The sequence below is a fragment of the Cynoglossus semilaevis genome, chromosome 17 (genome assembly GCF_000523025.1).
Source record: "Cynoglossus semilaevis isolate Cse_v1.0 chromosome 17, Cse_v1.0, whole genome shotgun sequence".
In the NCBI taxonomy this organism is placed as follows: domain Eukaryota; kingdom Metazoa; phylum Chordata; class Actinopteri; order Pleuronectiformes; family Cynoglossidae; genus Cynoglossus; species Cynoglossus semilaevis.
The window spans coordinates 4,972,154-4,998,390 of record NC_024323.1 but is presented as its reverse complement, the minus strand read 5'-3'; the positions used below and the strand labels follow the sequence as shown (position 1 = coordinate 4,998,390).

The 26,237-nt window shown below is 39.7% G+C and overlaps 3 protein-coding genes across 5 annotated transcripts; all 3 read left to right on the top strand.

The window, feature by feature from the left end:
• The first annotated feature begins 3,268 nt into the window (after positions 1–3,268).
• On the top strand, positions 3,269–5,286 carry LOC103392814 (metalloproteinase inhibitor 2-like). The gene is made up of 5 exons (XM_008329544.3): positions 3,269–3,556; positions 4,198–4,283; positions 4,371–4,476; positions 4,785–4,906; positions 5,042–5,286. The coding sequence occupies exons 1-5, from the start codon at positions 3,427–3,429 to the stop codon at positions 5,219–5,221; spliced, it is 624 nt and encodes a 207-aa protein (XP_008327766.1). The 5' UTR covers positions 3,269–3,426; the 3' UTR covers positions 5,222–5,286.
• LOC103392824 (metalloproteinase inhibitor 2-like) lies at positions 3,563–10,840 on the top strand. Of its 2 annotated transcripts, none has more exons than XM_025064734.1 (5): positions 3,563–4,181; positions 8,500–8,601; positions 8,690–8,792; positions 9,895–10,016; positions 10,139–10,840. In XM_025064734.1, the coding sequence occupies exons 2-5, from the start codon at positions 8,500–8,502 to the stop codon at positions 10,295–10,297; spliced, it is 486 nt and encodes a 161-aa protein (XP_024920502.1). In that variant the 5' UTR covers positions 3,563–4,181; the 3' UTR covers positions 10,298–10,840. The 2 variants fall into 2 exon arrangements, with proteins under 2 accessions (XP_024920502.1, XP_008327778.1); XM_008329556.3 differs by lacking the exon at positions 3,563–4,181 and adding an exon at positions 6,786–7,120 and having other exon boundaries at positions 8,516–8,601; positions 10,139–10,827.
• A 960-nt stretch (positions 10,841–11,800) lies between these two features.
• On the top strand, positions 11,801–25,551 carry usp36 (ubiquitin specific peptidase 36). Of its 2 annotated transcripts, XM_008329546.3 has the most exons (20): positions 11,801–11,941; positions 15,147–15,412; positions 15,519–15,740; positions 15,974–16,084; positions 17,548–17,650; positions 17,729–17,796; positions 18,121–18,191; positions 18,292–18,374; positions 18,461–18,572; positions 18,669–18,809; positions 18,998–19,098; positions 19,195–19,333; positions 19,443–19,805; positions 20,029–20,253; positions 20,682–20,806; positions 20,891–21,556; positions 21,866–22,092; positions 22,448–22,639; positions 22,729–22,844; positions 22,956–25,551. In XM_008329546.3, the coding sequence occupies exons 2-20, from the start codon at positions 15,160–15,162 to the stop codon at positions 23,085–23,087; spliced, it is 3,450 nt and encodes a 1,149-aa protein (XP_008327768.1). In that variant the 5' UTR covers positions 11,801–11,941; positions 15,147–15,159; the 3' UTR covers positions 23,088–25,551. The 2 variants fall into 2 exon arrangements, with proteins under 2 accessions (XP_008327768.1, XP_024920348.1); XM_025064580.1 differs by lacking the exons at positions 11,801–11,941; positions 15,147–15,412 and having other exon boundaries at positions 15,599–15,740; positions 15,848–16,084.
• Positions 25,552–26,237: the final 686 nt, after the last annotated feature.

Sequence of the window (26,237 nt, the reverse complement as noted above, 5' to 3'; positions counted from 1 at the left end):
TACTGTATATACTGTATATATATATATATATATATATATATATATATATATATTAAAAGACTGGATAAATGTAGACTACCGTCGATTTGCCTGAGTAAAACTCTCATCAAATTTAGTCGACTAAAACTCTGACTAAGACTAAAAGATTTTAGAACAAAAATTACTAAAACTAAATAGTGTGTCATTCAAAAGACTAAATCAGAATTAACACTGAACACACTGATAAATTGGTGAATTGTACCTCTTTGGGTCACATGATCTCTCTCTCTCTCTTACCATGGAGACACCACCAGGGCCTACATGCCTGGGCAGGTGGGCTGAACACGGGGTGACTCACAGTGTTTCTGAGAAGTTCTGTGACTGTGCTGTCAGATGAAAAGAGTCATGTTTGGTTGTTGTTCCTTAAGACATGAATTGATTGTGTTCAGGGATTTCATCACACAGTCGACTTGTGTCAGGGTGACTAGTTATTGTGTCATTTAATCCTGTAAACAATCAGCCCCACAAGATTGAACTCGCAATGCTACGCTACGCTATCTATCCAGATCCGGATGGATGGATGGATGGATGGATGGATGGATGGATGGATGGATGGATAGACAAACAGGCAGATAGATGGATAGATTTCTTTTAAATCCTAACTTTAAATATGTTGTGAGTGGAAGAAGGGAGCCTTATCTGTTCCCAGGATCAGTTTGACTCGATGTTTAGTTTTTGAGCAGCGCCTCCTCCTCTTCCTCCTCCATTCTTTCCAGAGGGAAATTGGGTTACGCTGATTCACGTCGTCAACCAATAAAATGTGAAGAAGCATTTTTATGACTGGGAAAAGTTCAGAGTTACCACTGGTTTGTGACCGACTCACATCAAAATTTAAGTGGTGAGAGAAGAAGGAGGAGGAAGAGGAGGAGGTTGTGGAAATGAAGCCGGAGATGAAGGGTGGAAAAGGCAGGTGATGAACAGGTCAAAGGGTGGTGGTATGTAAAAGTAATTGGGCATTATGAGGGTGGTAGTCACAGGATGTTGGCCACTGCCACCACAGCACCCACCAGTTTCCACATGAACGCCTCTTCTGACCTGGAGGCTACATTTTCAAGACTATTCCTGACCTGGAAAGTCTGTAATTTAGAGACCATTGACCAAATCCTGAAATGACCAAATGTTGATGCAACTATCAGGATTTTGGCTCAGAAGTATAAGTCAGATTTCTAAAACAGAGGCATATTTGTCCTGAATGGTCCCACTCTGAGGTGGTTTGCTCAGGAGTGAAGTAGAAGGCTGTGATCCCACCACATGACTGAAGCATCTCAGAGCGCAGGAAGTTGTCTGTTTGGACAGCAGGCGGCAGATTAAGGCGCATGCTGTTGCTTTTGATGACTTTCGGGAACCTGTGGAAGAAGCCGTAAGTGTTTTTCCCTATCCCTTTAATCCTGCTCCTTTATACGCGTGCGTCTTCAGACCCACACCCAACATCTGTGTTGATGTCCCTGTTTCATCTTCTCTCTCTGGTAGTCTGAGTTTTCCACCCACAAGTCGTACTGGGGTTGCACCATTTCCTGACAATGTGGTAATTTTCCTCATTGAAATGACTTGCTTGAATTGTCATTTTTTTAAATTTAATATTTTGTTTAAACATTGAAACTTAATATTATAGACACATGAGAAATAAGTATTTATTTCTTATTATGTCTTTTTATCTGTAGCCTTTAGAGTTATTTTTAAATGTAAATCTTTTTTTTTCACTGGCCAACAACAACAAAAAACAAATTGTATGTGCTATAACACAGTGCATACAATGCTAATACTACAGTATGCCAGTATATACTGTCAGAGCTATATACTAGCGGGCCAACTCTAGTACAGATTTGATATAATCTCGTGGGCCAAATAGTAAATAATCATGTGTATACACAGTTGGACCGGAGAGGTGTATAAGACAGTGACTAGAGTTTTTTTAACGACCAGTAGTCTAAACATCCAGAGGCCAGAGCTGACGGAGTTCTCTCCCTGTTTCACATTCTCACCATTCCTATTCTTTGGTTGTGGTTCATCCTGAGATGTGACCTTTCAGTGGAGAACTGAAACTGGCTGGGAAGAGGGAGGAGGTACTGAGGAAGAGGAACTGTAGCAGATGGTTCCTTGACAGTACGCAAGACTTTACCGATTACGTACATGAGCTCACACTTCCTCACATACTCGCCCACTCTCACTTTTCTCCCTCCTCCCTCACGTCTTCCTTCTCCTGCCCATCCATCCTTATGAGTTGGCGTGATTATTTACGTGGTCACTTTAAGAATTACCGAAAGTGACTGAAAGTGAAGCACGTTATTACAACAGTGCATTGTCACCAGAAGATTACTCACCCACACCCAGTCTAAACAACTGACCACATAGGTTTATAGTTCCTTCAAAATTGCCTTTCACTTTTTGGAAAAGGAGGGGAAAAAAATCAGGCGAAGATAAACTGCTTCATGACCGCACTAGTGTTAACTGTTTTCCATCCAAATTTGTTCTTATTCAAAGGTTGAAAAACTGGATCAAACTTATTATTAAGAATGTTCTCTTTTCTTATTTCTGGTTGACTGAATAACCATCATGCAATATTATCATTACATAAAAAGTAGACAAAATAAAGTACTCCTTGGTGAAGACGACAGAATGAGGATTTTAAACTTAGTGAAGACTTCTCACATTCAACGACTTTATGCCCTTGTTTGTGTCATTGTTGAATGATGGCTCTGTCACAAAGACATGATAACTCCACACCTGCTGTTATTGATGAAGTTGAAATAGTTGAATGAGAAACATCCAACAATTTGTATGATTGAATGAGAACCAAAAGTTCTCACGAAGGCTTTTAAAAGGAGTGACTGACTGATTTCTAGCTGTTTTAAGTCAGTTTTGTTTGTAATTTCATTTGCTAACTTTTAACTTTTTGAAAGGTTTTTTGACTTGACTGGTTTTCTCTCTATTTTAGCTATAGTTATCAGTTAAAACAGCTCATTTTATCTTTCAGTAACCTGCAATTCCCGAACGTCCCCCTCCACCTTATGAGTTTATTAGAATAAAAAAAAGACAGATCATTGTAGCTAAGATTAGGACATTGTGTCTGTGTCATGTGTTAGGCATTTCTGTGAGCGTGCGTGTGTGTGCGTGTGTGTGTGACCCACAGTGGTGGGGGAGTCTTACTCAGCTGATGTGACATTGTGCAGGAGGAGCAACAGTAGAAGAGGGGGAGCAGCAGGAGGAGTCTGCTGCAGCCGAGAGTGTAAAAGGGCAGCTGCTCCTCACAGTGGCAGCCAATCAGGAGGAGGTGTCAAGACAGTCTCAGACCTCTCTGCATCTTTTACTTTAAACTTATTTTAGTTTAAGTTTAGTTTAACTTTATTCAGCTTCTCTGTTCGTTCTTCATCGTCCTTTTTTGTAAAGATGACCAGGGCATTGAACATCATCCTCCTCACTCTGGCCGTCCTCCTCCTCGGGGGGTTGGAAGAAACAGCAGAAGCCTGCAGATGCTCCCAAGTTCATCCTCAAAGGCAATTCTGTAACTCAGACGTGGGTATGTTGTCTTTAAATGTATGTTTATTGTGCTGTATTTGGGGTTTTTATGTTAATGATCCTTTTTTAGAGTGGATTTTTAATTTTACTTCATCAAACTTAACAAATCTGTGGTGTCTGAAGTACAGGTTTATGGAATGTAAATGGTCCAGAAAAAGCAAAGCCAGAATTAATTTGTTGAAATGCAGTGCTTTTTTGCAGAACCTAATTCTAGTTTGATGCAAAAGTCCTCAATAGTGGGTCCACTCCCCCAGTGGGTCCACAGGGGTACTGCAAGGAGGTCAGGACATTTTTAAATTTTACATATTTACATGTTACATAAGGACCGGAGGGTGTGTTCCAACTATCATCATTGTATAAATCATCTATGTGAAAGTAGCTGAATTATTCAGGCTGTAGATAGATGACCTGTCACTCAAGTTAAATAAATATTTTCCAATAAAGTCATCGTTTATTTACACTGCACTTCTCACAGATTGAACATTTTAAATGGTTTACAGTAAAATTCTTCCCTCAGGTACAAACACAATAAATGCTCCATGGTACAGTACTGCACCTTCAGCATGTCAGAGCTGGACAAGGGCCAGTTTCTGTGACAGTCTGAATGATCTTTTGCTAAACACAACATGTGTTGTTTTTCAGTGATCAAGGCCAAGGTAGTTGGAGAGGAGACTGTTTATGATGGCACATTTCCTGTTTCCATCAAATATATCATCAAGAAGCCCAAGGTATAAAGGTGTTTTTTTACTCATCACATTAAACAGTTACTTCAGCTAACAGCGTGTCAATCAGTTTGCTTTGTGTTTGAAAATCAGGTCTTCAAGGGAGAATGGCAGGAAGTCAATGCAGTTTTCACCCCGTACTTCGATGGGTTATGTGCTGTACATCTGCAGACTAATGGCACCGAATATCTTCTCTCAGGTACCTTAAAAAAACACAACACCAACCAAAAGAGTCATGTCGAAAGTCACTTCAGGAGCCTGGTTACTGAGGAGGAGAGCAATCGTCCATTGAACTGTTTTCACTACTGTAAAACACCAGGAGTGTAAACACAGATATACAAATGAATTTGAAAAATTGAACTGCATTTATCTCCTGTTTTTATTGATTTATTACAGTTTTTTTTGAGTCTCCCCCCTTTAAACAGCTGCATGTACTGCTTTAAATGATCTCTAATATATAGTGTCATTAGTTTTGACATTCACTACTCCACTCTCCCCTCACTTCAGGCTACATGGATAGTGATGGGATGCACATCTCACTGTGTGGGTTTAACGTACCATGGAACAGCCTGACTGACACTCAAAAGCTGGGTGTGACTCAACACTACGAAAAAGGCTGTGAATGCACGGTAGGGAAGTCTCAGATGAAAACAATACTTCTGTTTGATCATTCTGTTCGACAATATTTGCCACATTCAGATTGTCTTTGAGAAAATCAAGTTGTTTCAATAATTACATTTCTGATTGTTTTTTTTATTCATCAGATTCAGACCTGCTTCACGCTGCCCTGTGAGACATCAGACCCACAGGTGTGTCTGTGGACCGACGTGGCGTTTGATGTTCAACAACAGGCCGATCACTCCTCCTGCATCAAGAGGGATGATGACACTTGTGCCTGGTACACTAGTCCAAGGGTCCAAAACAGACGTAGAAAAGGGTATTAACTCTGCACTGCACTTTGTCACGATATGAGCATTTAATAAAGACCTTTTATCATTTGGGAAATCAATTGAAATGTCTTTTTTTACACCAATTAATTAAAATTAAGAGGAGCAGTCAAGTATTCTAACAAAAACATATTCATTATGCATTTAGGCTTGTTTAACCAAAAAGAAATGAATTTGGTAAAAAGAAAAAATCTAAAGAACTTGATGAATACTGAAAAAAATCCAATGGAAAAAATTATTATTTACAATTGCTAACATTAAAATATATGTTCGATTTTTGTAGCCTATGGCTATGTTTCGTCTGAGCCCAATTTTCTAGTCACATTTGCCTCATTTTTTAAAAGTTTTTTTTTTGTATTTTATATTTTAGGCTATTAGAAGTAAAGAACAATTATACTGTTCTAGTTTTTTGTCATGCTATCCAATGTAGTTGTAGGATACAGTACTGTGTAATTGGTACATGCATCATTTTAATAATTTGGAAAGAAAGTCATAATTGTATAAATCATCTATGTAAAAGTAGCTAAATTATTCAGGCTGTTTTTTAATTGGTCAATGTTGTGTTCAGTTACCTGTTCGTATAAGGGTCATCAGAGGGCGCTGTAGAATAAGGCGACAGTATATGAATTTGCTGGGGAGAAGAAAAAGTGTTTTACGGAAAAATAATAAAGATGTTGCTGTTCCTTGCTACCGTGTGAGATTGAGGATTCATCCACCTACATCCACACAACAGTCACGTACGAAGTCAAGCCAAGTGCCCTGGTCGCTGGTGTCAGAATAACTTGTTCTGATCGACTGGTATTCTCCAACACACAGTACAGATCACAATAATGGACAAAAACACAGTGTAATTGCTGCAAATCAGGACAATTACCAGAACAGTTTGAGGATTTTGTGACAGACCAAAAACACCTTTTAAACTTAGTGAAGACTTCTCACATTCAACGGCTTTATGCCCTTGTTTGTATTAAAATGAATCGCTCATAAATATTTTCCAAATTATTGGGTGGTGTTCATCATGTGGTGTCAGCCAATGACTCAGTCCTCAGGTAGTTTGTGTCCCTGTTGTTGTCATTGTTGAATGATGGCTCTGTCACAAAGACATAATAACTCCACACCTGCTTTTTTTAAGGAAGTTGAAAGATTTGAATGAGAAACATCCAACAATTTGTATGATTGAATGAGAACCAAAAGTTCTCACGAAGGCTTTTAAAAGGAGTGACTGACTGATTTCTAGCTGTTTTAAGTCAGTTTTGTTTGTAATTTCATTTGCTAACTTTTAACTTTTTGAAAGGTTTTTTGACTTGACTGGTTTTCTCTCTATTTTAGCTATAGTTATCAGTTAAAACAGCTCATTTTATCTACACTGACTTTCGGGAACCTACCGTTCCCAAAAGTCCCCCCTCCCTCCTTTAAGGTGAGTTAATTATATTAAAGATTGAAATAAGACACATATTTGTAATAGCTACGATTAGGACGTGTGTGTGTGTGTGTGTGTGTGACCCACAGTGGTGGGGGAGTCTTACTCAGCTGATGTGACATTGTGCAGGAGGAGCAACAGTAGAAGAGGGGGAGCAGCAGGAGGAGTCTGCTGCAGCCGAGAGTGTAAAAGGGCAGCTGCTCCTCACAGTGGCAGCCAATCAGGAGGAGGTGTCAAGACAGTCTCAGACCTCTCTGCATCTTTTACTTTAAACTTATTTTAGTTTAAGTTTAGTTTAACTTTATTCAGCTTCTCTGTTCGTTCTTCATCGTCCTTTTTTGTAAAGATGACCAGGGCATTGAACATCATCCTCCTCACTCTGGCCGTCCTCCTCCTCGGGGGGTTGGAAGAAACAGCAGAAGCCTGCAGATGCTCCCAAGTTCATCCTCAATGGCAATTCTGTAACTCGGACGTGGGTATGTTGTCTTTAAATGTATGTTCATTTTGCTGTATTTGGTTTTTTTATGTTAATGATACTTTTTAAGAGTAGTTTGAGTTCAAGAGAGTACAGGTTTATGGAATGTAAATGGTCACAGACAGCAATGACGTACAGACTGTCAGCAGTCTACGTGTACATTGTACATACAGTAAATGTTAGCCACATCCTAGTTTAGAGAACACTGTTCTATTTTAAGGTTTAACTTGAGTTAGAGTAAATGTCTGTGGTTCATATTGCGTTGCACTTGTCCCACTAAAACTAAACTAAACCTCTGGAGAGTTTACCCATAAAGCAAAGCTGGTGACTGATGACTCTTTGTCAATAAGATAGTCACATCACTCACTGACGAAACAAAGTAAGTAGTTTAATGCTGATTTATCCCACAGTACTGTGTATTTAGTTGTAAACAGAAGAACTTGTTGTAATTGACTCCGGGTGTGTTTTCAGTTTTAGCAAGGCTTAACAATAGCTAACAATAACCCGACTTAAAAGTTCTGGTGATACTTCTACTTTGTCCTCAGTTACAACACAGTATTTGTATAATAACATTGCGGACAAAATATAAAACAAAATAAAATAAAACTTGCATCAGAAATATATATATATATATGTATGTGTATATATATATATATATATACACATACATATATATATATATATATACTGTATATACATGTAGAAACTGTCAGCAGAGGGCATGGTAATGGCAGTTAGTAATACGGCATTATCAAAGGCAAAACAGAGTCCGAAGTCCAAATGAAATAAAAAAATCAAGCAAACATCGGTAAACGACTCGTGTCCGTGTTTGAGACAAAGCAGGCCAACATTTAATATCTGTGAGTCATGTGAATTATACTGTGACAGTTAACAGGTGAATTTCTTTTAATGGACATATTAAATAAATTGTCCATGTGAAAACAATAGATGGTGAAATCATGTGTTGTCATTGGCATTTTCAAAGGACGTACCAACTACATGTACTCTTTGAAACGCACCACAGATTAATTAATAAATTATGTGTTTTGTGATCTGGAGAGAACATGTAAGTGCTGACGTGATCGTAACCTCAGACAGGTGTGTCTAAAGATCGGTTTGGAGGCCAGTTCCGACCTGGAGCAGATTTTATTTCCTTGTTGGAATAGTTTTTAGGTAGTTCTATGCTAACTTTTGTTCCCAACTTGCTGGACTGGTCCTGTTCAAGTCCTAGCTTTTGATTACTCTATTTGGTTTAACTTTATGCTACATCTTGTAGAATATTTAACCATCAACTATGAAATTAAGCTTAACCTCAAGCTATTTCTTAATATTTGATGGTTAGCCATCTCTGACTGACAAAGGTTTGATGCTAAACACAACATGTGTTGTTTTTCAGTGATCAAGGCCAAGGTAGTTGGAGAGGAGACTGTTTATGATGGCACATTTCCTGTTTCCATCAAATATATCATCAAGAAGCCCAAGGTATAAAGGTGTTTTTTACTCATCACATTAAACAGTTACTTCAGCTAACAGCGTGTCAATCAGTTTGCTTTATGTCTGAAAATCATAGATCTTTAGGGGAGAATGCCAGGAAGTCGATGCTGTCTTCACCCCGTACTCCTCAGCAACATGTGGAGTACGTCTGCAGACTGGCACCGACTATCTTCTCTCAGGTACCTTAAAAAAACACAACACCAACCAAAAGAGTCATGTCAAAGGTCACCATTTTAAGTTTTGTGGTAGCTGACCACGAGTCAGTTTCTTCAGTTGAAGAAGTCTCTTGGATGAGAGGTGAAACATCTTCACGAAACCTACTCCGTCCAGTTGTCCTGGATGACTGAGAACCTACACAGACATGGACGTGGTACTGTGTGTACGCTCTAGAGCAGGGATGTCCACACTATTTTAGCTTGGGAGCTACTTGTGACCAATGACCAGGCCAAAGTGATCCACCTACACTGACAACGAGTATCCAGTATATATATTTACTCACATACTTTATACAGTATACTTTATCTAAACAATATATGTTGGGGTATTGATGAAATGCATGTGGCTGTATGGTTCAGTGTGATTAAATGATCACGTTATATGGTCACTACTACACACAATATAATTATAATTATATATACCTTTTATTTTATTTTATTTTAATTGGTCCTGATCTATTGGCACTCCCTTTAAGGTACACTGGTAGGTTATGATCTACTTAGTAGGCAGCACTGACCCAGATCATCCTGATTTTCCAGTTTTATTAAGTAGTCAAATCTGTTGTCAGTTTGAACAGACTTTTATTTGTTTTCTCTCTTGTTTGTTTAATAAAAGAGAGGTGGTGACCTAAGTGTTTACTTCCTTATGATGTCTACTGTAATAACTTTTTGCGCATTGGCATATCTGCACATTGTGGACTGACTCCTGGATGCACCAATATCATCACACAATGTTTGTTTAAGCGATGCCTTCAGGAGTGTAAACACAGAGATACAAATGAATTTGAAAAATTGAACAGCATTTATTTCCTGTTTCTCTGTAACTGATTTTTTACACATTATTACAGGGTTTTTTTTTTACTGAATCTCCCTCCTTTAAACAGCTGCATGTACTGCTTAAAATAATCTCTAATACAGACGTGGACAAAATTGTCCAGTGACAAAATTGTCAGTGACTATTGTGGGTTTTTCTTTCTTTAACAGAAGGTTACCAACAATTTTGTCCACGTCTGTATATAGTGTCATTACTTTTGACATTCACTAATCGACTCTCCCCTCACTTCAGGCTACATGGATAGTGATGGGATGCACATCTCACTGTGTGGGTTTAACGTACCATGGAACAGCCTGACTGACACTCAAAAGCTGGGTGTGACTCAACACTACGAAAAAGGCTGTGAATGCACGGTAGGGAAGTCTCAGATGAAAGACTCAAAACAACAACAATATTTGCCACATTCAGATTGTCTTTGAGAAAATCAAGTTGTTTCAATAATTACATTTCTGATTGTTTTTTTTTTATTCATCAGATTCAGACCTGCTTCACGCTGCCCTGTGAGAGCTCAGACCCACAGATGTGTGTGTGGACCGACATGGTGTTTGGTGTTCAACAACAGGCCGATCACTCCTCCTGCATCAAGAGGGATGATGACACTTGTGCCTGGTACACTAGTCCACAACAGACGTAGACACGGGTTTAACTCCATCAGTTGGTACACTAGTCTAAGGTCTGATTGGTTTGTTTATGAACGGGGCTTGAACACAATTATAAACTGGTGGCAGGATTCATTCTTCACTCTTTTGATTTACATTATCAGCACTTTTCCAAAGATCGTGACTGATATTGAAACCACTTTGTGTTCAGCTACTTCTTGAGCAGCTAACAATATGAGAACAATAATGATATTAATAGAAAAGAAAAGAATGTGTTCCAAGTTATAATTGTGTTGTGTTAAAAATGGGTGCCATTATAGTAAAATCTTTAAATGAAACAACCAATGAATATTTTCTTATTGTTACAGATATTTTTAAGTGTTGAAAATCATTTTCTACTGTCAGGTTGATGTTATTTCTCGCCTGGCCTGCTTTGTCTACCTATTTTAGGGGAATTAAAATAATTTTGCTTCTTTTATTATAGATCATGAGGAACTTGTTGAGACTAATACATTTAATGTTGCTGATTCCAAAAAAATATATGTTTTACGCTTGGTTTTCATTTGCTTTGAGTTGACAGGAATGAACTTCAAAGAAAACAAAGAAAACAAAGATCAAATTAGTTTTTAAAATGTTTTATTTTATTTTATTGATAACACTTGGTATCATCTCACATATTTTAATAAAGACGTTCTATATTTCAAGTAATCAATTGAAATGTTTTTTTTAAACCAATTAATTAACATGGAGATGGGAAAATCAAATATTTTAACAAAAATGTATTAATTATGCATTTAGGCTTCTTTAACAAAATGGAGTAGGTTCAGAAATGTTTTGGTAAAAAAATAAAGAAAGAACATGGTGAATACTTAAAACAGTCCATGATAATTATTGTTGTTGTGTAATGAAAGTCTTAATTTGGTTTAATTTACGATTAAATAAAGGGAAGCGACGTGGTTTACTTCCATCTGGTGGACAAAAATGATACACTAAATATATTTACGAGATAAGATTTAATCGAAGCCTACTAATATATTTAACATTCAATATATCACTTATCTAGACAAGTGGTATTTAATTCCACTAAAATCGAATAAAATAGTATTAAGATTAACTCGTATAAAAACATTAACCAATAAAACAGATATGGTTTAATTTTGAAAAAAAATTAGTGCAAAGCGACATAATCGTCGTTGTATTGTTTAAATAAATATAGTTTTAAAAAGGTGAAAGAGAGATTTTGAATAGAATAATAATAATTCTGTTTGGTCAGTACAAACAAAGTATTATTGCACCCTTTCAAATTACGATTTCTTTTTTGTATGTGTAACCTTGTGAAATTATGTTACTATACAAACATAAAATGCAACATCTAATGTTTCGGCGTTATGTTGTTGCCACATTTATCATTCGTTACATGTTTTTTGTGCAAAATATTCGTGGTAAACAGCACTGACTCCAAGTCACGTGTAGTCCACTGCCGACAGAGATGTCCTTTCTGAGAGCTGATTGAAGGAAATTTCCATCTACGTCACGACATGTTTTGTAATTGGTCACATACTTTTGCCAATCGTCATCTTTGCCCCGCCCTCACATAATGCAGCATGGGCGAAAATACCAGAGCGAAAAGCTACAGCTGAGGTGACTTCTGTCAACGATTTTGTTCGACTGAGCGAAAGGTGAGCAAGAACTTGTTGATTTAATGTGTCAAAATATGTTAGAGGATTTTTTACCACCATGATGGTGCTGTTTTCGCACAAAACAGGGCAACGTGCTACGGTAAAGGAAGGTTAGCGAGATGCTAAGCCACATTGCAGCAGTGAGAGGCTCTCGCCACGTTAAACAGCGGCTAGCATTTTAGCTTACATGCTAAATCGCTACAGCTCCAGTGAAGCGCTAAAAGGGCCAACGCACGATACTGTCATTGGCAGCAAAAGCCACATAAGTGAATATCAAAATATCAAAATAGCGACGACTTATTTTGTCGGGACTCACGTTAACCTAAGGTCGACGCTAGCCCTGTCTGATATTAGCAGCCCCACATTTGTGTTATTCTGACTGGCCCGAGAGGTAAGTCCAGTTGGTGTTAAATAGGCTGATCAGCTACTTCGCGTCGTTCATGTCCACTGTGTCATATCATTAGGTTATCTTGCCCTTAAATCTTTCTTTACGTTTTTTGTGTGTGTGTGTTGACAAGTAAAACGTCACGTTGCATTGACTGCCTTATAGTTCTTTGATCTTTGCTTGCTGATGTGGTCCAGGTAAATGTTTTAGTAGAAGGATTTTGCTGCAGTCATGATATCAGTACATGCAATGTGTGTATTATTTATGTTCTATACATGTAAATCATCAGGGATTATGCTTTCCTGGGTTAGCTAATTTGCTGAGCTCTCTTACTTTCTGGGCCTCACACACAACTACAATTTTGTGCCAAAATCCAAAAATCATTTAGTAAGATGTGTTTCAATACGTTTAAACAAACAAACAAACAAAAAAGAAATGCATGCTTATGCCAATTTATGTGTTATTGGTTAATAGACTATTTCAACTCCCTTATATAGGGATTAAGTGGTCTTGTCTGAACTAGGTTTCATATCACTAAGCAAGACACTCAAGCCCAAATTACCCATAATGACCCAGTGGCCTAGTACTGGTCCCATGTCTGGACAGTTGAAGAGGCTTGTAATAGAAAATAGAAGCTAATCCAGGGTAAATGGATCTCAAACAGAAATATACATTTACCTGCAGTGGGTCATTTTCTTATCAGGTGAAGAAAAGAAGCTAACCCAAGAGAGGAAATAATTTTTGTATGCTGGGGCATAAATTCAGACTGTGACATTTTTGTAAACAAACATTTGTATTGAATGTTTTTGCCACTTGAGTCTAATTTATCATCTGTGCAACAACTGTAAAATGTTTTTTTGTTCTGTGTGGTTTAGGGTGGCAACTTGATTATTTCATCCACTTTTCATCCATTTCCACAAAAAACAAGCTACACTGCAACTATCACTTAAGACAACAGAGTAACCACTGTCATCTAAAACAGACTTGCACATGTAGGTAGTGCATGGCAGTTGTAACAATTGCAACAATTTAGACAAGATCTATATTTCTGTATTATATGTAGTATAGGTTTGTTTTTTAACTGCAGTGGTTTGGACTTTCTCAATATGCGCTTAATATTTTATGTCCACCAAAAATTAAACAACAATTGTGTGGCTTAACACGTGGCTGTTTTTGTTTTGCACAGTCAGCCTTATTAACATTTAGGGAAAATGTTGTTGGAGGCAAAATTTGATATTTAAGAAATTAATGCATAAAATGAATGCTACTTCCAGGGTCCTTACAAATTTTGATAAGGATTGTAGTGCACACTAACTATGTTTGGTTTCAATCATTTGAGAGTTTCAAGTGTTTAAATGTATGGTTTTCAAAGTCTTCTTGTGAAACCTGTGGGCCAGTGAATAGACCCTTTTGAAGAACTTGTCAGCATGTACACATATATGTTTGTGTGCATTGTAAGTGTGACTTCTCAGTGTGATAACTCAGCTCCTTTGAACATGAGACGTGTATATAATAAACCGATATCCGATTCTAATGGCATCAGTGTGTGTTTTGAGAAGCATGTAAAGATTTTTGTTTGGTGTAGCAGTTGCATCCCCAAAGTAAGCCGTAACATGCAGTGCTGTATCGTTTTTGCCATATCTGTATCCTCTCATGAAGGGCAGTGTGACCTTGCACCACACAATGGCAATTTTAGCCCTATTCCTCTCCTCGTGACGTCATTGCCCGCTCTGATGAGCATGGCACACATGGCTCTCGGTGACTTTGGTCTTTGCAGCCCTGTACTGTACATGATAAAATCTGTTACTGTTTCAGAGGAAACTGCGACTTAATCCCCCTGATAGGTGAAAATGTTCAGCCACTCTGCTTCCTTTTGTAGCAAATAACATCTGATGTCATTCACAAGGCTCAGGCAGAGAGAGGCTCTGTAAATGTGTTTATACCGTTATCTAACCTTGAACAGTTTTCTATTGCTGTTTCTTTACTGGATTTAAAGGTACATCATACATTACATTTTTTTTACCTTTTTGAAGTATTTGATTATTTGCAGTATTAAGACAATAATGTCAACAATTTTAGAGGAACTTAGAAGGTGTTGAAATCTGCCTTTACAGTGGTAGCAGCTACTAGTACATCCTCTACACACACATATCACACACACATACACACATACACACACACACACACACACACACACCCACCCCTCACCCATTTGCTCCCCACATCTGATGTCTTGCATAACTGTGAGGACATCTGCCAAGACCCAGCTGGCTCCTGGTAACAGTTGCAGAGCCACGTCAGAATATGTGTCTGGGTGATGTAGCCACTGAATAAAAACACAGGGGGGTGGTTAAAGTCACAGAGCAGCGGGGCTAATTTAATACTTTTGTGATGAAGAAAAGATTTAGAAAAGGTTTGTTCATATAGTACTTAGATCAGGTATAAACAGTGAGTATGATCATCTGTTTGGTCTCATGTCATCAGGACCGGCCATGGCGATATTCATCCATCGTCTAACCTATAAACCTAGCACCCTGAGTGGGGGAGGGCAGGGGCATCACCAGGCCACATATAGAGATAACGATTCATTCACACTCACACCTGGGATCAATTGAGAATGAACAATTGCACTAACCTGACGTGTTTTATGATTTTAGTTTCAGAAGTTACAATCACATTATAAATCTAGTGAAAAGCAACCTTGTTTACCATTTAGTCATTAGTCGCCTTGGAACAAAAGAATAAAACACAAACTGGATCTCTACTAATTTTTGCAGTCTTGTGTGACATCACTGACTCCTGGTCTGTCTTCCTCTGCAGTGATGGTCAAACAATGCCGATAGTGGACAAACTCAAAGAGGCACTAAAACCAGGCCGAAAGGAGACAGGCGATGAGGGCGACCTCAATAAACTGTTGGCTTCATCTGCCAAGAAGGTCCTTTTGCAGAAGATAGAGTTTGAGCCTGCCAGCAAGGGTTTCTCCTATCAGCTGGACAGCTTAAAGAACAAGTATGTCATCCTCAACCCCAGGAATGAAGGTGCCACAGGACAGAAGGTCACAGAGCCTCTGCCAATTAAGAGGCAAGGTAAGCACTTGAACCGGAGTGAAGACTGTGAGGGTTAACAGTTGGCCACTTTCTCCATGCTGCTTCAGATTTGTTTTCCTCTAAGTGACCTGTGTTTCCCTCTTAGTCTCAGAGAACCTGGTTGGGAGCCACAGTGATGGGATTCCCGCCCCACAAAAGATGCTCTTTCCAGGGAACAAACTTGCCCTCAAATGGGAGCGTGTATACAGGGTCGGAGCAGGCCTCCACAACCTAGGAAACACCTGTTTCCTCAACTCAACAGTGCAGTGTCTCACCTACACCCCACCACTGGCAAACTACTTACTCTCAAAGGAGCACAGCCGTGCCTGTAAGTATTGTCTTCTTGATGTATGAAACCTAAAACAATAAATGGATGATGAAGTGCATGCTATGCAGTCTGTCATTGCCATTGTTTTTTTTTTTTGTTTTTTTTAGTGTTTACTCAGAACCACAACATAGACAAACAGAGACACCATCTGGTTTGGGTTATAACTCAGTTTCTCCAGTGACATGCTTTGACATTGCAAGTTGCACAGATTCTTTTGCCATTGTGTGTTCCAGGTCACCAGTCGGGCTTCTGTATGATTTGTATAATGCAGAACCACATCATCCAAGCCTTTGCCAACACAGGCAATGCCATCAAGCCTGTCTCCTTCATCAGAGAGCTGAAAAGTAAGAACCACATTATCCCTAACATGCCCTTGTAATTGTGTAACAACAGCATTTGCAGCTTTCCTTTATTTTCCTGGGGTTGAATATTTCCGGCGTCACTATGACGTACAGCGGTGTGCAGTTTTCCACACGTCTAAGATTCACTAAATGCAGCATTTTAGTGGAGCATTGATGCTGCAGTGTGATAGAGCATCATGTAGAGAGCAGCAGGATGAGCTGCAAGTTAAACCTTGACACGGTGAGGTATTGTGCTGTATTCTCGCAGGAGTTTGACCTGCCTGCCTTTTAGTTCCATATATGCTGCTGCTGCTGCTGCTGCTGCAGCAAACAAGTCTCCACCTCATACACCTCCTTTTTTTCATGCCCTCTCGTTCCCGTTTTTAATGTCCTCTACATCTCCTTGTGAATGCAGGCGACTACAAGGAGCAATTTTGGCACAAACACAGACACCTCTCACTTCTGAAAAAACATGACTGAAAAAAAAACACACCAAAACAATACAGTGTGTGTTTTCAGAATATCTCTCTACAAATGCAATACTGCAGCCAGATCAATAGAAATGCATGCACTGAAAATTTCACATCTGTGCTCAGCATGCTGGCTCCACACAAAAACACAATAACAGTGCACTGTCATCACATAAAAGCTCCAAAGAGCTTACTGCAGTTACTCCAGAGGAACCCACTCTCAAAGTGAAACCTCCACCATCATTAAGGTATGGTTCTCTGCTTTTGAGGGAAGAGGTCTAAGCTGGTCAATAGTGTGTTGCGTCTTCCTGGTTTTTCCCCACTCAGATTTCACCCACTGTCATAAATCTGTGATGACGCAGAGCTGGGAAAGTGGTGATGACCACATTATAATACTACCAGCTCATACTTTCCTCCCATTAGGAAATACAAGATGAAGCTAAGGGCTCAGAGCTACATTAGCGCTAATGTGAGACTCTTAGATGAGACATCAGTCTGCTGAAGTCACTAAATGACTCTCAGCTTTTTATTGGATCATTATTGGAAGCACCAACATTATAGGGCAACTGGAAACTTCCATCAAACTGAATACAAAGAACTATTAAAACCTTGATGCTAATTGTAAATGTTCCTGTAGGTCATGTGTTACATCTTTTAATGTTAAAAAACCCTGTCATAATTTCCTCTTAGATGCTACAGTGTGAACTGTTTAAGTAAACTATATTGTCTACAACTGTAACTACATACACTCCTGTTTATTGGCTCACTTGTCTTAATCCAGATTGGGTTTTTTTTGTTTGTTTTCTAAAATGTAATTGGAGGAGTACTATCTTCTGGCTGAACACAAATGTATGTCATTATGTATTACAATTAATGTAATGTGACATACATTTATAAAAGTGATTATCCCATCAATAGGGAACAAACACACCTGGTTAATATTAGATCTTTAATTAGTCTCAATCAAGAACAAAAGTCTACCATTTTCCTTTGCAGAAATTGCCCGACATTTTCGCTTTGGGAGCCAGGAGGATGCCCATGAGTTTCTGCGGTACACCATTGATGCCATGCAGAAAGCCTGTCTGAATGGCTACCCAAAGTAAGACATTTCCACTGTTGTTTTGAAAGTGTAGTTTATCACAAAAAAAAATGTTTTACTTACATTGTTGTCCTGTAGGCTTGACAGGCAGACCCAGGCCACAACACTGGTTCACCAGATTTTTGGAGGTTACCTCAGGTCAAGAGGTATTGACTATTAGTTGCTTTCATTATAACATAACCTATTAGATATGAATATTTGCTTAAGTCGACTACAAATCCTGAAAGTGTGTTTTTTTTTTTTTTGTATTAAAATACTGTGTGGTCAGTTATGAAGACTTTTAACATTCAGCACGGCACAAGTTAAATCATATTGAAATTAATTTTTAACACTTGTATCAAACAAGACAGTTTATCCAAGATATTCCGTTACGAAAAACACTCATCACTTATATGTCCTGGAGAGCTGTTGAGCTTGTGTGCTAACAGCAAACTGGCAACTCACATTTCTTGTTTCATTATGTCTTTCAGTAAAATGCTCTATTTGTAAGAGTGTGTCTGACACGTACGATCCTTACCTGGACATTGCTGTGGAGATTAGAGTGAGTTTTGCCAGAATTGCTCATTATTTTGGTGATTTTCTTTTTTCTTTACTAACATGTTTTCTGAATGTTTTCTTCTTCTTCTTGTTTTTTTTTTCAGCAAGCAGCAAACTATGTGCGAGCCCTGGAGCTGTTTGTCAAACCAGACGTGTTAAGTGGAGAGAATGCTTACATGTGTGCCAAGTGGGTGACTTATCCCGTAGATCAGAAGAACACCAACAGGTCAGTGACTGAGGCTGAAGGTGATGTTTCTGTTTCATCGTCTACAGGTGTAAAAAGAAAGTGCCAGCAACCAAACGCTTTACAGTACACAGGACATCCAACGTACTGACTCTTTCACTGAAAAGGTTCGCTAACTTTAGCGGTGGCAAAATAACTAAGGTACATATTTCCCACGTTGGGCTTGTCTGAAAGTCTCCCTATATTTCTCACAGGGTTGAATGACTCCATCGGATGTTTTTTTATTTTTTTTTCCAGGACGTTGGATATCCAGAGTTTCTCAATATTCGGCCCTACATGTCTCAGAGCTCAGGCGATCCAGTTATGTACGGCCTTTACGCTGTGCTAGTGCACTCTGGGTACAGTTGTCACGCTGGCCACTACTACTGCTACGTCAAAGTGAGTCTGCACAGCATCTTTATGGACAAAAAAATTTAAATAATACTAAAGAGAAGGTAAAAGATCAAATCAATCAAACATTTCTCACCCCAGCCTGCAGTACCTCTGCTGACCTTCTATTCAAACCTCGGTGTAAAATTGTGTGTGATCCCGATTAGAATTTCTGTTTTATTTCTTTTTTTCCTAAGGCCAGTAACGGACAATGGTACCAGATGAATGACTCGATGGTACACTCCAGTAACATCAAAGTGGTCTTGAACCAGCAGGCCTACGTGCTGTTTTACCTGAGGTACGACTGGAGTCGGCAGCAGATCAGTAAAGGTCTGGTCTGTTCCACTTCCATATGCAGTATAATTCAATAAAGCAGAGTCTGTGTCTATTAAAGGATCCCTGAAAGCAAGAAGAATGCGGATGGACACAGCACCAAACAGGCTTTGTTGCATCCAGGGAAGAACAGCACGTCATCTGAACAGATAAAGAGGGTCAATCTGAACGGACCTCTCTCCTCTCCACAGGTCACAAAGGTATTTTAATAACAGAATTAATTTAAATAACACTTATGTGCCACACATTTACTTTTTTCAACATGTTACAAAACATGAATGAATCAAAACTCTGGCTGCCTTTTCACAGAAACTAGAGCCTGCACTATTGCGTAAGATCCAGTCTGTGGATGGCGGTCTGGGCCTCCCCGTTTCCAGGAATGGTGTAAGCAGTCAGGCACAACCCAAACCTTCTAATTGGACATCATCGTCCAGTGGTCCGGCAAAAGTCCAAGGTGCACCCACAGTGATTGAGGAACCATTCAAGAAGCTGAAGAAGCCGTCCCCCCAGGGTCAGCTGCAGTCCCGCAGCAGCACTCCCACCCCATTCAACAACGGGGTCTCTAGGGCGGAGGGGGACAAAAAGCAAGGAGGCGAGGGCAGAGGCCTTGCAGCATCTACCTCATTCAAGTGTTTGTCTGACTCGTCCTCTGCTGACACCACAGAGTCAAAGGTAAAAGCTCAAACGCTATTTCATCTGGTCACATATTTGCAGATTCAACCTTTTCTCACTTGATGCTGCAGCTGCATTTTCAAATGTCAATGTTAGGCCAGTTGTAAAAGACTATAGTAATCTGTTCACACTTGTTTAACAGTTATTAGTCAGAACAGTTCTGCATCTAAAACGACGGCCGACTTATAAACTGGATTGTCATCATTGCCTTTGTCTTGGTCAGGAATCTTCCTCTCCTAAAAGTGCACCAGTAGGAGAGCTGCCCTCCACCCCGCGTAAAAGCTCCAATGGTTTTACGTCTCCAGCCAGGAGTGTGGAGCGCTCACAGAGCACAGAGGAGCAGAAGACAGCGAAAATAAAACCCTCAGCTCTGGGCAACATCACATCTGAAGCCACCAGCACTATGTCACCTCCGCCTGCCAAAAAACTGGCCCTGTCAGCCAAGAAGGTGAACAAATGTCATCCCCATTCACACAGAAGTACCACTTTCTGTCTTTGTAGAAGCTCATGATACTTTGGTTTCCTGTTGCCTTCCACCCACACTACTATCCCCAGTATTGATCTAAGTCTACAGTCTTATTAGGACAAGTGAACTCCTACTGTATGTTAATACTGTGTGTCTCCGCTGTACCTGTCTGATCAACCACACAGTAGCACACTTTTTAGAGTTTGTCTTCTTTCTCTTAAGTTTTTCTTTCTAACCATTTCTAATTCTTCTCTGCCATGCCATTCCTTCCTTCTTTTCCTCTTCATCCCTTCCTGCCTCATATTTAAACATCCCCTCCCCTTATTCGATTCTCTTCCTCATTTTTTTTTGCCACGTTCATGGATATTTTTTTTAGACCACCAAGTTTTTATTTATGTCGATAACTGCAGGCTCACAACCGGAGTCCGAGCAACACTGATTCTCCGCCCCCTTTGTCGCGCCAGCTCTCCAGCAACCCCACGCTTCAGAATAAACCTATTGCCCTCACCTCTGCCTCAACTTCTCTCATTTACAGGTAGGGAGGTGTGAGTCTGACACACAAATGAGTACAATATCAGCGCAGTGTGTATTAACATGTGAACTCCTGTTCCCTCCCCAGAGCTGTTCCATTTCATTCACCTAACGTCCAGTCATCACCTTTTGCCAACACAAGTCTCTCCTTCAAACAGCAGAGTTCTCAGAAACAGCCCCCTCACTTCTCACTGCACAAACCAAATGCAGGCCCTTCAGTCCAAACCAACGGGCATCACAGTCCCAGCCCGAAGAGCCCCACGTCTACCACCAACCTCAACAACCCAGGCCAAGGTTCGGACCTCAGTGGGAATTTACCTCCAAAGGACAGCCAGAAGAAGAAAAAGAAGAGGAAGAAGAGACGCCATTCTGAAGTAGAGGTCGACACGGATAGGGCGACTATCCCAGCTCCCGCCGCAGCCACCAACCCTGTGGGGATGAATGAAAAGAAGCACAAGAAGAAAAAGAAAAAGCGAAAGCGGGATGTTGAAAATGGAGAGGAGAAGGAGAGGGAGTGCGTCTCCTCTCATTTGGACAAAACGAATCAGGAGGAGGAGTGGTGTCAAGGTGGCATGTGGAGTCTGACGTCCGAACCCGAATTAACTCCTACAATTCCAACGCAGTGTGAATCTGGTGTGAAAGAGCAGGAAAAGGACAGTTTGGTGTCAAAGAAGAAGAAAAAGAAGAAAAAAAAGGTGATGCAACTGGTGGAGGCGCTGCAGCCCGCCACCTCGGCGTGTTCTTCATCCAAAAGGTGAACTTAAAGAGGAGGCAAATCACAACACAGAAACACTATGGTTAAAGTGTGGTTTAAGTCAAATATGCTGTGCTATATTTTCAGAACAAGAACAGAAACCAGAACAAATAACTGCAATGGCTTTACTTCTGTTTTGGACCAAATTAAAATGTGCTCATATTTTTAGGAACTTCTACAATGTCTATACACACACAGTTGTATTTAGTAGTAGCGCTGTGTTTTTTCTTTTCATTTTTAGAGTAGATTCTACATCTACTCTTTTACGATCTCCTCTCCAAACATTTTAAATGAATACTTCTCCAACAGCATCTCTGGGGTGAAGGCTGCACTCAAGAACGATAAAGCAGATTCCACCATCCTGAAAACCAAGTTAAAGATGAAAAAGAAGAAGAGGCTAAAGGAAGATGTGAGACAGTGGGAGGAGAGCAGGCGGTGCTCTGATGGGAAAAGAGAGAGCGAAGAGTGTGAACCTGCAGAGACGCCGTCGAAAAAGAAAACCTCGGAAAACGGCCAGATGAGCAAACAAAGTACAGGTACGTGCAGGTCTGGACGTCGTGGATGTCATAAATGTGATCTTTGAGGCCTTTTGGTCTGTTACCTCAATTACCAAGACAAGTCAGACTGTGGCAGGAGACAGACTGGAGGTGGTGGAGTGGAAGGGGCTGAGAATTGTATTTAAAAGTGGCCAGAATGGATAAGAGTAGAAATGAGCAGATCAGAGAGACGTTGTTGTTGTTGCATGAATGAAAGAGTGTATTGTCAATGCTCACTATTTGCAAAATAATTGTTTAAACATCCTCTGTCCTGCCTTTTCTTTGTCATTGGCTGGTAGAGACACACGTTTGCAGTTTGGTTGGTAATCAGATGTCAAATTTCTACTCTCTTCAGTTCCAATGGTGAAGTGGGACAGCCAAGTCAAGGATGGCTATAAACGCAGCCAAGCTCCAGCATCTAATGGCAGTGAGACTGGTGACACCACAAAGACCTGCATTGTGTCTGGAGGCTGGGATGGTAAGAAGACCAGTGGTGTGGTCGAGGAGCTGCTGAAAAACGCAGCAGACAAGGCCTACGGAACCAACGGTAAGAAAGAAGAACAGTCGACGTCTGAAACTGTTGTTTCCGTTAACAACGCTGTGTTGATTTGTTTTTGATCTGTTGTCGTGATCCAGTGCTCACCTGGGACGGAGACGTCTCTGCCATCAGTAGAGACGCCATGGAAGATGTCCGCCATGCTAAGAGTGACACTGTGATTGATGAGTGGGACGAGGACTTTGATAGAGGGAAGGTGAGAAGAGCAAAGACCACAAAAAAATATCTGTGTTTCTGTGGAGTCTTCTTTCTTGTTCTTCCTCATTTCAAACCTTTTTTCTACTTCGTCTTCATCAAACCTACGCAGGTTAAGAAAGTTAAAAACTATAAAAGAGAGAGTTGGAGGAGTGGCAGCAGCATCTTCCAGAAGATTCAGGACAGGAGGAACAAGTGGTCCGTAACACCGGGAGGCAAGAGAGTTTTTGGTGTCCGTCGCTGATGATGTCACGTTCACCAGAGATTGAGACACGGCACCGTACCAAACTTCTCTGCATTTATACTTTTCTTTTTTTTTTTTTTATTTGTTTTTTTTTTTTAATCTTTTTAATTTTTTAAAAATCTAGTTCTAACTCCGATCTAAATTCAAGAAAAGCAACGAGCCAGTGGCTCCAGAGCCATTTCACACACTTGTGTGAGTGTCGAGGATAAATAATCCAACCCTTGTCTTTATTGGCCAGGTGAATTTAAGAAGTCTGATTGCGTTTTAATCCATTTACAACATAGGGCTGTCATTTCTTTTCCTTAAAAAATTCTTTCAACTCCTAAGACAGACAATTGTTGGGCCTCACAAACACACCCCCCCTGTTAATTGTTGCTGTTTCCTCTGCTACAGCATTGAGATATTAGTCGGTAAAAGTCAATGGCCAAGGAAAGGCTGCGTTCAGCCACCTTTCTCTGTTTTTTCTCCGACCTAGAGGCCTATTTAGCTTTAGCAAACTCTAGTTCCTTTATTTATGGTTGTCAAATTCTAGAACCAGAAATCTACTGCTCTACACATGCTGAGATTGAGCTGTTTAATGCATTTACCTGAAGTGAAACAAAATAGTATCCAATTATTCATAGATGGTGGTATTTAAGCTGTGCTTAAAGTGCTCTCCTTGCTTGATAGCCTTTCAAAAAAGTCAAAGCTGAATTTAGAATTCAATATTTGACCTTTCATCCACAAATTTAAACCAGATGCATGAACAGCAGGTGAAAAATGACAGCCCTATTGCTTCAAACAGCGTCGTCCATCTTTTTAAATTTTTTTTGTTTTTCAGAATTTAACAGAAATACATTCACATTCATGTCACATGAACTACTGTACAGTATTTTAACATTATCTGAGCCATATTGACTCCCCTGACACTGTAAGATGCTATGGATTTACAATACTTTACAATCCACGTGAACCACAGTCGTTGAATGGAATTTTTGAAGCTGTTGAAACGTTTGATACATCTGCTCTCTCATGATGATCTCTTTGCAGATTAAAGGGCTCAGTGATGGGTACTTTAAGATGTGATCTTATTCAATTATAGTTAATGACAATAATTAGACATTTGTGATATAATAAAACTATATATTTTTATTATGATTTTTTTTTGGTATGTGTTTCCTCAGGATCAAATTTTGCCACCTTGTTGGTGAAATTTGGGTTTAAATTGGATCATGTTTGAAATCCGTTCAAGCAATTTGTTTTATGTTGTTTGTGTGTTCTTTGTTTTCTCTTCTTAAAACGCCTTCTTTTCAAATGTCAGTGCATCAATGAGCACAAATGCAACGATCAAATAAACGCTCTAACCCTAATGGAAACAACACATCAGTGCGGTGTGCTGTTACAGAATTGATGATGTGATTGTTGGAGGAAATTAGACCAGAGGGTTTTGTTGTCCTCCCCTTCCTCTCCTCCCCCCCACACTGTTTTTCTGTGTAAACTGCTGCTCATCCCATCAGTCCGCACCTCACATGTCTGGTGGTTTGAGCTTTCCAGTAACTGTAACAACACCAGTTACTCAGCAGTAATTCACAAAAATACTCCAATAAAAAGGTCAAAAAGTAATATTCCGGACACTGTGTTCCAACGGGACTGTCGCACCATTTTTCCTCTTTGTATTCCAATATTTCTATGCAATATTTTGACACCCACGCTGGTCACCTACAAACTGGGCTAGGACTCAGGAATCCGACTTTCTGTATCCCATCATCCTCTGTCTTCACCCCCTTCTCTCCCTTCATACTACGGACCACAATTTGCATCCTGTAGAAACGGTTTTATACCAAGTATTTCAGGTGTTGACACCATGGGATCATCTCGCTCCAACCCCCGGCACAGATGCAAAGAGAAATCTAACATTGTTCCAAAAACCGCTTTGCCAGTGTAGAGGACTGTACAGCCCGTCCTGTGCTCCCTGTGTTTCCCTCCTAATGCTGTAAAGATATGCCCACGCATTTCTTTTCATTCTAGAGATGTCGCCTTGAATTGGCTCTAAAAATATAGAATTCAATGTCATGACTAATATAATTTAAAAGAAGAAAGATCTTTAATGTGCTTCTAATACTTGGATCAGTCGGTGGATGTGAAATTTGGGAATTTATCTGCAAATGTGTTTGTTTAGTTGTGTAAAAGGAGAGTTTGACTGTTTTCATGCAGGAGCCTCCTCCCCTGTGTCACTGTAGTCGATGTGAGCAGGAAACAGCGGCTGCCGCGGCCCTCGTTTGCTGACGTGTTTGTAGGGTTTGACTCTGTCACTTGACTCAGAGGAACATTTCCCAGTATCAATGGACTCTTCACGTGTTTGCAGCAATGGTTCTTTATTTTGCACCACCTTTTCTGACCAAGGCGGAGACCTTTCATACTGAAAGTGGCTCTTATCCACTCTAGTTAACTATGGCGGTGCAATAAAGTTGTGACTTTTGTGAGAGGCGTGTGTGTTTTGTTCTGTGTCAATTACTGTGTGTATTTGTCGCTTTGTTCACAGCAGGCATCACAGACTATGTGGCATCAGAGACGTTCTTCATGGTACCAGTGGTTAGGAGGACCATCCAATATATATGGTCATGATTGGGAATGAAAGTTTCTCTAAGGCATTTGCATTTCACTCAAAAACCACTACATTATTGAATATTTGTTACTTTGCAAGTTCAGCTGATTTTCAAGCTTTGGCAAATTTGTTTTTTAAAACTGGACTTATGAGAAGTGTTATGTGTAAGTTTTGGTATGTGTATATATGTACATATACATGTGTATACATATATATCTACATTGATTATATATGTGTGTACAGAAACATATGCATAAAGAAGGGGAGAAAGATAGAGCCATAAAGTTACAAATACATAGCAATAATCAGCACAACCAGTTTGAATTTCTTTATGATTTTTAAGTGTGTATGTGCTTCCCCCTTGTGGTTAACATTGCAAATGAAACCAAAATACAACAGCTTGGAAAAGTATTGTTAAAAACAAAGTAAAGGTGCGGTGGGTCAGAAACATTCATGTAAGCGTTTTATAAGTAACATTGAAACTGTTATTTCTACCAAGTCTTTACTATTTTATTTTTCTATATAGGCCTGTGTCTGCACAGACTTTTCAATATCTGCCCCAAATG

Excerpts from the sequence above, each read along its gene's own strand:
- usp36 (XM_008329546.3), top strand. The coding sequence starts at position 15,160 with ATGCCGATAGTGGACAAACTCAAAGAGGCACTAAAACCAGGCCGAAAG. Across the intron at positions 18,810-18,997 it reads ACTACTACTGCTACGTCAAA|GCCAGTAACGGACAATGGTA; the intron begins GTGAGTCTGCAC and ends TTTTTTCCTAAG. Across the intron at positions 22,845-22,955 it reads AGGACTTTGATAGAGGGAAG|GTTAAGAAAGTTAAAAACTA; the intron begins GTGAGAAGAGCA and ends AAACCTACGCAG.
- LOC103392824 (XM_008329556.3), top strand. The coding sequence starts at position 6,991 with ATGACCAGGGCATTGAACATCATCCTCCTCACTCTGGCCGTCCTCCTC. Across the intron at positions 8,602-8,689 it reads ATATCATCAAGAAGCCCAAG|ATCTTTAGGGGAGAATGCCA; the intron begins GTATAAAGGTGT and ends TGAAAATCATAG. Across the intron at positions 8,793-9,894 it reads CACCGACTATCTTCTCTCAG|GCTACATGGATAGTGATGGG; the intron begins GTACCTTAAAAA and ends CCCTCACTTCAG.
- LOC103392814 (XM_008329544.3), top strand. The coding sequence starts at position 3,427 with ATGACCAGGGCATTGAACATCATCCTCCTCACTCTGGCCGTCCTCCTC. Across the intron at positions 3,557-4,197 it reads ATTCTGTAACTCAGACGTGG|TGATCAAGGCCAAGGTAGTT; the intron begins GTATGTTGTCTT and ends GTTGTTTTTCAG. Across the intron at positions 4,284-4,370 it reads ATATCATCAAGAAGCCCAAG|GTCTTCAAGGGAGAATGGCA; the intron begins GTATAAAGGTGT and ends TTTGAAAATCAG.